General features: G+C 38.2%; 1 protein-coding gene across 1 annotated transcript; it reads right to left on the bottom strand.

Annotated features, from left to right (window-relative positions):
• Positions 1 to 8,932: 8,932 nt before the first annotated feature.
• Positions 8,933 to 11,062, bottom strand: LOC131161439 (uncharacterized). The gene is made up of 3 exons (XM_058117189.1): positions 10,962 to 11,062; positions 9,589 to 9,873; positions 8,933 to 9,345 (listed from the first exon to the last, which is right to left on the bottom strand). Exons 2-3 carry the CDS (start codon positions 9,855 to 9,857, stop codon positions 9,141 to 9,143), a joined length of 474 nt encoding a protein of 157 aa, XP_057973172.1. The 5' UTR covers positions 9,858 to 9,873; positions 10,962 to 11,062; the 3' UTR covers positions 8,933 to 9,140.
• Positions 11,063 to 11,858: the final 796 nt, after the last annotated feature.

The following is an 11,858-nucleotide window of genomic DNA, read 5'->3' as shown; positions in this document are numbered from 1 at the left end:
ACAGAGGCATTGGGCCTGCGTATTATATATTTTGTCAATAGCGGGCTGCTCCATTTTAGGGTAGATTGCAAAGAAGTCCTCCAACCTTTCTCATATTAACACTTACCCCTTAAAAATTATTTTTTTACACAAAAATACCCTCAACTTTAAAAAAAAAAAAAAAGATAAGACTGAAAATTTTCTAAAAGAAATAAATCTCTAAACCACATATATATAAACATGAATCACTTTTAAGTCATTATCTGTAATAGGAATTCTTTTAAGAAAAAAAAATTTCATATTTTAAAAGTAAATTCCTAACTATAAATAAAAACATAAATAATTTTTTTCGAAAAAATTATCCTTAGTTTTTAAAAAGCACGTAAAGTATTTGAAAATAAATAAATTCAACTAAAATCGAATGAAACTACATTTATCATTTTAGAAAGTTAGAGCTACTTGACACGAAGAGTACCTCAAAGAGTTGTTCGGATTAGAGTTACTCGACACGAAGAGGGCCTCAAAGAGTTGCTTGGCACGAAGAGCGCCTCAAAGAGCTGCTCGAATCAAAGTTGTTTGGCATGAAGAGGGCTGCTCGGATCGGAGCTACTCGGCACGAAGAGCACCTCAAAGAGTTGCTCGGCACAAAAAAAAAAAAAAAACCCTTAAAGAGCTATTCGGATTGGAGCTACTCGGTATGAAGAGTGCCTCAAAGAGTTGGTCGGATCGAAGCTGCTCGACACGAAGAGAGCTGCTCAAATTATAGCTGCTTGGCATGAAAAACCCCTCAAAGAGTTGCTCGGATCGGAGCTGCTCAGCACGAAGTGTGCCTAAAAGAATTGCTCGGATTGAAGCTACTTGGCACAAAGAGAGCTGCTCAGATTGGAGCTGCTCGGCACGAAGAACACCTCAAAAAGCTGCTTAGATTAGAGCTGCTTGCCTCGTCAGCATTAAGGGCGACTCGGATAAGCCCATGAAGCCGCAAAGGAGTTCAAATGGCTTAGATGACTCAAACACGACTTGTCAACGTTATGAGTGACTCAAATAAGCCCATGGAACCACAGGTGGGCCAAAGTGTGCGAAGCCGCAGGTGTTAGAGATGGAGCCAAGAGACAGCTAGAGACGCGTTGCTAAGTTAGAAAATGCGGTGGAATTATCTCTCATTTAATCTCTTCATTTTAAACTTCCAATTGTGATTAATTTGATTGATTCGTATTTAATTATGATGTAAATTCCAAGCCTATATAAAGAGGGCTGTGGAAAGTGTACGATATATAGCACAGAACAGTGCAAAGAGAGCACAGAGAAGCTCAGGAGAGCTGAGAGGAAGAAGGGAGGAAGAAAGAGAGAGAGAGAATTGTAAAATTTTCCAACGAGTTTTGAATACTTGGTGTGTGCTTTGTGGACATAGGTCATTATTGACGGAACCACGTAAAATTTTTGGTGTCACTTTGATCTGGATGCTCACAAGTTCCTAACAAGTGGTATCAGAGCCGACGGTTCGTAACTCTGGGTGAGCGACATCGTAAAAGTCGAGACGGGAAACTAATTCTCCTGACGTGCTAATAGTTGGAGGACCAAGTGTGTGGCTGAGGCCAATAAGGATCATATATGCTGGGGATGGATCCGAATAGGGTCAAGACATGGGAGGTAGGATTGGTTTGGAGGCACGTGGAATGCAATCTGAGGCACGTAAGACGCCAGTGGTAAGGCTCACTTAAGCGACTGTAGGAGAATTGTCCTAGAAGGGAGACAGTTTCTGTTCAAGAGGGAGTAGGAACTCACAAGTGAGGGGGAGATTGTTGAAAATTCCACTTGTGACCTTGTCCCACATTGAAAAATTAAAGTGGATAATGGGTGCTTATATACATACATGGATGGACACAAGACCTAATTAGCTTGAGCTTTTGGGTCAAATTGGTGTTCACCCATGTGTATCAAGCCCACCCATGGACTCCTCCGGTCCTAACAAGTGATATCAGAGCCTGGTTGGAGCAGAAAATCCAGATTGAAAGTGATCCCGAAATTCAGAACTTTGCCCAGTAGATCAAAATTGTGTTTTGAGGCCACCATCGCATTCATCTCGCCGAGACGAAGAGAAAGGTGCCAGCCGGAGTTCCAAAGGAGTTTAGAAGAGGCTACACGCGCCCTCACGCATCTTGCCGGAGCAAGATGCCACTCCACGCGCCGGCGATGTGCCGCCCGTGTCTTCTTCACCCGTTCCATCTCAACCTTATCTGGTTCACTCCTAGACTTGATCCGAAAGGTGACTCAGACTTGGGTGAACCCAAGATCCAATCCATGAACCGGATCCGACTCGCAGCTTAGAACCGGCCACGCCAGCACTGCAGCATCAGCTGACACGCCATCCAGGCCACACCAGCAACAGTGTGCCACGTCAGCCGGAGGTGCCACGTCAGCAAGCTTGGGCTCCACTGCCACGTCAGCAAGCTTGACCAAGTTTGACCAGGTTTGACCAAAACTTTGATTGAACTTTTCAGAGTCGTTTTGGGTCTGTTTTTCGAGCGACTTGAACCATTTCTAGGGTTTTCGATCGTTCCAGATCCAACCGCACTATCCATTTGAGCTAATTCCATCTTTAGATTGGTGAATCGAGATGTCGAATGAAAAGAGCTCAAAAATTGAAATGTTCAATGAAAACAATTTCAGTTTCTAGAAGATGCAAATAGAAGATTATTTGTTTGGGAAGGAATTGCACTTATCGTTGAAGGGTAAGTCAACATCTATGAACGAGGACGAGTGGGAGTTGCTTGATCGAAAAGCCCTCGGAGCCATCAGAATGACGTTGTCGAAATCTGTGGCGTTCAATATCAAGCATATAACATCCACCAAGTCTCTGATGGATGTGCTCTCTAATATATATGAGCAACCTTCAGCCGCAAATAAGGTACATCTCATGAAAAGACTATTTACAATGAACATGTCTGCAGGTGAGAGTTTTAGCAGGCATTTGAATAACTTCAATGAGTTTTCTGATCAACTCGCCTCAGTCGGGATAACGTTTAATAATGAGATTCGAACTCCACTGATTCTCAGTCAGTTGCCTGAAAATTGGAATGGTGTCGTCACTGCCATCAATAGCTTTGCAGGAAAATCGAAACTTGTATACGATGAGGTTGTTTGCATGATTTTGACGGAGGAAATAAAAATGCAGTCGAACCATAGCTCCAATTCAAGTTCAACCTTGAACATGGAGATTTGAGGCAGAGGAAACAGGCATGGACGATCAAACAACCGCAGCAGATCTAGGCCCAGATGGTTTAAATCTGAAAATCCCAGAGGTACTCAGGACACAGGTTCTCAGAGCACTAAAGTTATTGAGTTTTGGAACTGTGGAAAGACTGGTCATTACAAGAACCAATGCAGGAGTCAGAAGAAAGAATTTGAGACAAGGGCAAAAATAGAAGCAAATATTGCTTCCGAGAATGATGAGATGTTGATATGCTCTTTGGAAAGCAAGCAGGAGTCTTGGGTCTTAGATTCCGGAGCCTCATTTCATGCCACTTGCTGCAGAGATTGCCTAAAGGAGTACACATTAGGTGATTTCGGTAAGGTGTACCTTGGCAATAATCAACCTTGCAATGTAACCGGCAAGGGAGTTGTGAAGATCAATATAAACATGTCAGTATGGAAGCTAAAGGATGTCAGACATATTCCAGACCTGAGAAAGAATTTGATCTCAGTTGGTTAGCTGGTAGATGAGGGATACACGACGAAATTCATTGGCGATGAATGGAAAGTTTCAAAAGGTGTGCTAACGATTGCGCGAGGTAAGAAGAGCGGAACACTTTTTCTAACCTCCAATACCTCCATGTCTATTTCAATTGCGGCAAGAAATGACGACAGCAACATCTGGCACCAACGACTTGGTCACATGAGCGAGAAGGGACTCAGGGTGATGCACTCAAAGGAAAAATTGAGTGGTCTACAGTCAGTGCAGGTTGACATGTGTGAGGATTGTATAGTTGGAAAATAGAAGAGGGTTAGTTTCTAAACAAACACCCGTGCCCCAAAGAAGAAGGGACTAGAACTGGTCCACTTAGAATGTGTTGGGACACATCAGCAAAATACCGAGAATCCTCAGGTGGAGGAACCAGTGGAGCAGATCGTCGCACCATCGTCTCCTACTCCAGCACTGGAGCTTAGGAGATCTACTCGGTCTTATATACTAGATAGAAGGTATATTGATTACTTACTTCCTATAGATGGAGGAGAGCCCGAATGCTACGATGAAGCATGTTAGGTGGCAGATACGAGCAAGTGGGAGCTTGCGATGAAAAATGAGATAAAGTCCCTCACCTCCAACAGAACGTGAAAGTTGCCCAAAGGCTTTCACAACAAGTGGGTGTACAAAATTAAAGAGGAGCATGACGGCTCCAAAAGGTACAAGCCTCGGTTGGTAGTCAAAGACTTCGAGTAGAAGAAAGGGATTGACTACACTAGCATTTTTACACCAGTTGTGAGGATGACAGCCATCAAATTAGTTCGCAGGAATCGAGCAGACAAGAAGATGGCGACTACAGAGGAGCTGAAGTTGTGCTTAACTTCAGTTGGTCTTCATGCTTGAAGACACATATTTTGAGCACATCATTTATTTATGATACTGGTTGAGAAAGTGTCTCTGTCTCCAAGTGGGAGATTGTTAGAGATGGAGCCAAGAGACAGCTGGAGACGCGTTGCTGAGTCAGAAAACGCGGTGGAATTATCTCTCATTTAATCTCTTCATTTTAAACTTCCAATTGTGATTAATTTGATTGATTCGTATTTAATTATGATGTAAATTCCAAGCCTATATAAAGAGGGTTGTGGAACGTGTATGATATATAGCATTGAACAGTGCAGAGAGAGCACAGAGAAGCTTAGGAGAGAGGAGAGGAAGAAGGGAGGAAGAAGAGAGAGAGAGAGAGCGAGAGAGAGAGAGAGAGAGAGAGAGAGAGAGAGAGATAGAGAGAGAGAGAGAGAGAGTTGTAAAATTTTCCGACGAGTTTTGAATACTTGGTGTGTGCTCTGTGGACGTAGGTCATTATTTACCGAACCACGTAAAATTCTTAGTCTCACTTTGATCTGGATGCTCATAGGTTCCTAATAGCAAGTGAGCCCGGAACGGCTCGGATAAGCATGTGGAGCCACAGATGAGCCTAGATAGGCTCGAAAGAATGAACGGTGACTCGAAGGATTTAAAGGTAGCATGGCCAGAACTCCTATGCAGCGGCTCATACAATGCCAAAGGCGAATATTTTTCAAACAAGACTTCGAACCTTGAGGGGGTGCGATTGATATATACAAAAAATATCCTCATTAAATAGGATTACCCTCACTCATTATAACAATTTCCATAAACAAGACAGAGAGCGATTCACGTCTGCGTAATAATGCTCCCATTAAAATCATATCAACACAAGGTCAAACTGTAACGACCCAAATAAAAATGGTCTTTAAACAATAAAAGAAAGGGAAATGGAAGCCGGAAATAGAAGGAAGCAGTCGACTTCGTCGACAAATAAAGGGGACTCGTCGACGAAGAAATATCAAGAGGGGGTTGAGCCGACTGAATTTCATTGACGAAATTAATAAAGAATTGGTCGACCAAGGACGGGCTCATCTACGAAATCCCTTGTTCTATAAATATGGGAAAATCCGGATTTTACTTAAAGATTAAGAAATTTATCATTTCTCTCTCTCCTCTTCAGTTTCCTCTCTCTCTTTCGTCGATTTTGGGCCAGATCTTTGCCGGATCGATAATCCGAAGTCACCACGACGCTCCTGGCGAAGTTCTCTATAAGTCTGCCGGAGCGGATCATCAAGGAAACAAAGTTGGATTTCATCCCAAATCCATGGTAAGACTTTATACTCAATATTTGGATTTTTGATAGTTGAAGAAAGTGATATACGCGTAAAAATACTGAACTTTAATTCTGAGAGTTTTCATTTCCAAGGTGTTAAGTTGAGAACCCTATAGATGCGGGACAGTTTTATTAGGGGCTTTCCAGGAATCAGGTAAGAGGATAAACTAAACTAGTTTTGTTTTGAGAAAATGCATGTATATATATATATATATATAGCATTTGGATTCAGGAAAAATAAATATATTTATATATATGATTTATATTTGCAAAATACTATGAAAATGATCGTATGTTGGATATGTGAAAATCCATTTGCGTGGCATGAGTAAAAATGTTGTGAAATATTGTTTTCTGGGAATGTGGATGATATGGATTTTTATGATGAAAAATCGGCGTGCGGGCCAAGATTTTATATGATTTGCCGGCATACGGGCTGAGCTTTGTGTGTGATCTGCCAGCGTACGAACCGTGCTATGTGGATGTGATTTGCCAGCGTACGGGTTGTGCTATGATTTGCCGGCGTACGGGCCGTGCTATGTGACTGTGATTTGCCAGTATACGAGCTGTGCTATGATTTGTTGGCGTACGGGTCGAGTTATGATAAAATGTGTAATACCGGCATACGGGCAGATGATTTTCATGATATACGTATGTATGCACAATGATATGATTAATGTGAAAATTAATGATATGAGATATCCATGTATCACGATTTTAGTATATGTATATGATATCAGAACCTGGTTGGCTTGGTCTAGGCTAGCACTTGCACGATACCGTTGCTATGTGTCCATGATCTTCGTGATCATGATATTTGTGTTAACGCCGCTATACGGAGTGATGTGAGATTGGATGGTCGATGTGGTTATTAAAGAAGTGTGCTGTGATCGCCCTTGGTATACGGATCAGGTCTGGCAGACCCATTGGACCTACAAACTACTGTTTGACTTGGCAGTGGTCGGCCAACCATTGTCAAGTCTCGCCTTCGGGCCACACAACCCGGTCATGTGGGGGTAATACATGACAACAGTCAGCTAACCTACTAGAATTGTTTTTATGTTATTATTAATATATGAGATGAGATATGTTTATGAAAATGAAATATGTTCTACTATGATTTGATATATACCTGTTTTCCCAAATTTGACAAACAGTTATTGAATATGTTATATATGGTATATGTAGAACACATAATACTTATGTTGCTACACACTGGTATTAGTTTATTTCCCTTACTGAGAGGTGTCTCACCCCTAAATCTTATAAACTTTTCAGGAGCCCCAGATAGGAGAGCGGGAAAAGCCTCGCTGATCTAGTGCAGGTTAATTGCCCTTTTTGAAGGGTAAGTTTTTGTAGGGATAGTTAGATTTTTGTGGGGAATGTCCCTAGATCTGATTTTGGGATGTATATATGGAAATACAGTGATTGTAGTAACTCTGGTGTTGTAATGCATGTTATGATGAGATGTATATGATTATATGTTTTCTGCTGCTTAGGCTTCTGCTATATATTTTGTTAAATCCCTGGTACCCACGGGTCCAGGTGGATGGTAACCTGTTGAACTGGGATGTATGATGTTGATATTATTATTATAAAAAAAAAATGTGGAAAATGAGTAGGTCGTGACACAAACTCCACCGCTATAAAAGGGGATTTGAAGAGGAGGAAAGGCATCTCATTTCAAACCTATTCTTTAATGTTGTGCAAAACCTCTCGATTTAGTCCCTTAGGCATCGGAGTCATCCCTCAGAGTTCACCTCAGGTCCTCCAACTCATTCATATTCTTTCTTTTTCAAGTGGTCGTGATCGAAAAACATCTCCAAAAATCATTCAAATTTATTCATCAACAAGACTTGAATTTGAATTTATACGGATTTTAAAGAAATTCAATGTAATTTGCATTAAGTTTTATCCAAATCTGCACAAATACAAATCAGGGTTCAATTCTATTCTTCTAGACTAGACACATTATATATAAAAAATAAAACTATGGATATGGTAACCATCTTGTGGCTATATTTAAACGCAAGAAAAAAAATTTAAAAAGAAAGTAAATTCAACAAATATTACATAAAATTGTATTTGGAAAATCTATTTTAGATAAGTTAAATTATTTAACCTAAAGGAAACAAACTACATTGAGGATTAAAACAAACCTAGATCGTATATGTGTTATGTGTGCAATACATAAAAGTATGAATAATATAAATTATTGTCTAAATAAAAATATCATTATAAAAATGAAACAAAACATTTTATATATATATAAAAAAAAAAAGCTAAATGAAAAAAATAGATAAAATTACATTTAAAATTTTGAGTTCAAATAGGTTATATATTTCGTCATGCATCTTAGCAAGCTATTGCATGTCACCTACATAATTATTACTTCATTTACTCTTTCTATCTAGGTTCGATATTAAGATTTTGTTGAATAAAAGATTGAATCATAAGGTAATCCCTATAACTATTAAGTGATATATTTAGTCTTTATATTTTTAATTGCACAAATTGAGGACTTATATTTATCAATTTAATTTATTTAAAAATTTTTAATGGTGTCTACGAATAAGAGGGTATGATTTAAGAAAAGACCCGTGAGTCAAGTAGATATGATTGTTTAGAAGATAATATATATAATTTTTAAAATGATTTTATCTAATGCATCACTTCAATCCTTGAAGCCTAAGTGAAAATCCAGCCACGTCACAAACAAACTTGTGTGTGGGACGCGCATTTTAATTTTAAATAAGACCAAACTCCAAGCAAATTAATAGTAATGTCATCTTATGTAAACATTGATAAATTTTCGCGCATTAAATCAGTGAATACAATTAGTTATGTTCGGAGAGGCCTTAATTTGGATTTGTATTGAATTAGGAGAAGATTTAATATAAAATTATATTGAAATTTGTCAAAATTCACTCAAATCTAAATCCAAAGTTTGAAATTCATGTTCTCAAATACGGCGCTGCAAAAGTCCTTAATTTTACTAATTAAAAATGGATGGGACAAAATAAGACTTCACTTAATTTATGGAATGCTTGTTTAAGAGGTACTGACAGTCTGCCTCCCAATTATAAATTCTCATGACTTCTTATCTCTGTAATCTTCTATTTATTCTCAAATGTACATGTATGCACAACACTTAATAGGCTAACTTGAACAGCAAAGGGTGATGTGCTTTATACTAACAAGAAACATTGGATAAATAGAAAATGAGAGTTCTATCTGTACACTTCGCGCTAAACCAATTCTTCATTTGCCTGCTCTTTTGCTCGAGGACAATTGATCCTAACGGTGATGGCCATCGCCCAAGATGAATGCGGCATCTGTATACAACCACAAGAAAGCAGCTCGTACCAGCATAAATTGGATGAAATTATTGAATTTACGTGAATCTTCCCCACATAAAGAATAATTTTTGCAAGCTGGAATGGCAGGGAGCACAACTGCACATAAGAACTGAAGAAATTCCCCCATCAACGCTATCTGTCTCCTATGTGCCCAAAAAAAATGATCATGTTAGAGAAAGATCGCTATCTTTTGTATAGGGATTCGAAGGGGAGGTGGGGAAGCAAGTAAATATGGGTATATTGGATCGTGGCCCTTGCTTCTTTTCTTGCCAAAATCTAAATGGGGTGAATCCGATTTCATCCAGCCTCAGGTCACAGCCATGATTTATCTTTGAGAAATCACAAGAGCAGAAAAAAGGCATATGCAAAGCTAGGAATCAACTTACCAAATCCTACCAAGGGAAACATGGTGGGCATAGTACCAATGAGCGTAAAAACAAGCCAACATTACACACATGACAATGATGGTATCACGGGAGAGATTGATATGGCACAGCTCTTGAAGACCATTCTGGAAAACAAAATCCGCAAAATATGGAACTGTACCAATCAACCATAGCATGGCTGCAATACAGGCGCGACATGACAAAATAGGCGACGCGTCCTCCCCAACCCATTGGTCTCCTTCACCATTCCCCATCTGATTTCCTTCCATTGTCCGCCTCTTAATTCTACATCAAATGTGATGCAATGAGTATCAACCATAGAATGTTAGAAAACTTGGGACTATATGCTTTATATTCTTAGCTCGAGTTTCACATCCCACACTTTCACAGAGTCCAGGTTCTATGCTACCAAAAAAAGAGAAAATCTAATTCATCTTGTTTACAGTCAAGGGTGGCTGTTAGGTGTGGTACACTCTCCATGTAAGTAACAATCACATCCCACACTTCGCATCGCAATTTGGAAATCCACCATATTAATTTGTACAGAACCAATATTACTGAATTAGAAAGGCATAAACAAACACACTGTAAATCAGTCCAAGTGTTTTCAATTTTGAAGAAAAGCTAAAACCCTGTACTTTTCCTGAATGAACCTCAACAAAGAGCAACAAAATGAAAAGACCCCCATCAATAAAATTGTGATAGAAATTAACAAAACTGTTCATAAAAATATTAAAAGAAAGATTGAATGTTGAAGCAATGCATCAGAATTCACAAGAACCATGGTCAAGGAGGCCTAAAATTTAATATCCAACCAAATATTCCTCCAATGGATCGCAATTTTATATTCTAATAAAATTATATGTATTCATGTTGGGCATATTCTTTATCAATCTTGGCGCATAAACAAACGCCAGAACCATGACAATGTAAAATGAAAAGAGAGCTACAGTTTTCTATAAAAGATTATAAAATTAAAAGAAAATGCTAAAAAAACGTATGCCCCCAAGTAGCTAAAACACCAAATTAGGTGATAAGCATATGGACGAACCCTAAAATTTTTCTAACTCAAGATTTTTCATAGAATTGAATATTGATAGCAACAGGCCTAGCCAAACAGGTCGATAGACTCAATACTCTTACTCATAACAATCAGAAAGAGGACAAGGAGACAAAAAAAAAAATATCAGCAGTAACCCTAGAGCAAATCTTAGTGAAAAACCCTCTATGAACAGACTGACAAATATCAAACCTTCTTGCGTTCTTGATTGGTCATACATTCAAAAAAAACAAGCATCAAGAAAAGAAATGCAATCTGAAGAGAAAAGGAAAAATAATAGGAAGAATCGAACAGAGGCATTAGGCAAACGAACCCTTTTCTAGTTTTGACGCTGCGATTCGAATCTTTCTCTTCCCTTCGCTGCTCAGTGCTGAGTGGCTCTGGGTTTTAGAAAAGCGCGAATGCGGGAAAGATAACCGACAATTGGCGCCTGGGTTTTAAATAGCCTCCTACTTGATTTTAGGGTAAATTGTAAACATATCCTCCAACCTTTCCCATATTAACATTTGTACCTACATATTTTCAAAAATGCATAGTAATTTCCTAAAACTTATTTCTTTTGCAATTACATCCCCGATCATGTCATGTGAATTCAATGAATGACTATTAAAATGTATCTAAGGCTTCTCTTCATTTAAATTAGGCAATGTGGGACAAGTGAATGCAAGAAGTGTACACTACAACAATACAATGAAGATTTTAAAATTTTTTTTATTAATTGTTCATTTCGGTTCAGCCCATATAATGACAACAGTTAATTGAACCAAACTAATATCTTATAAATATAAAAATATATTATTTTGATAATTTAAAATAAAAATTTGGGTTGGTTATTTTTATGCTATTTTTTTAGAATTGAAACTTGAATTATGGATTTTGTTAGTATTTTAAGTCATGGGACAGATGGTTTTGAACTTATCTAGGATATTCTTTTAAAATTTATAAATGAATAACTTCTTATGGATGCTTGAATTTTTAATATTTTAATTTTATAATTTGCAATTGATAATAATGAGATAAAAATTATGAATTTATAGTGATTTTAAAATTTTAAACTGTATATAACAATCCAAATCAATTTAATTTACTGTTGAATATTGATCTTAAAATTGATTAATCCAAATTTCAATTAACTATGAAATGTAAAGCCATTCGTTTTCAATAAATGTGGAGCACGCTGCACAAGGCAGTGTCATGCATGTTGTCACGG

This window comes from Malania oleifera, chromosome 8, assembly GCF_029873635.1.
Source record: "Malania oleifera isolate guangnan ecotype guangnan chromosome 8, ASM2987363v1, whole genome shotgun sequence".
Taxonomy (NCBI): domain Eukaryota; kingdom Viridiplantae; phylum Streptophyta; class Magnoliopsida; order Santalales; family Ximeniaceae; genus Malania; species Malania oleifera.
Note: the sequence above shows the minus strand (reverse complement) of the source record. Positions and strands in the feature narration are given on the sequence as shown.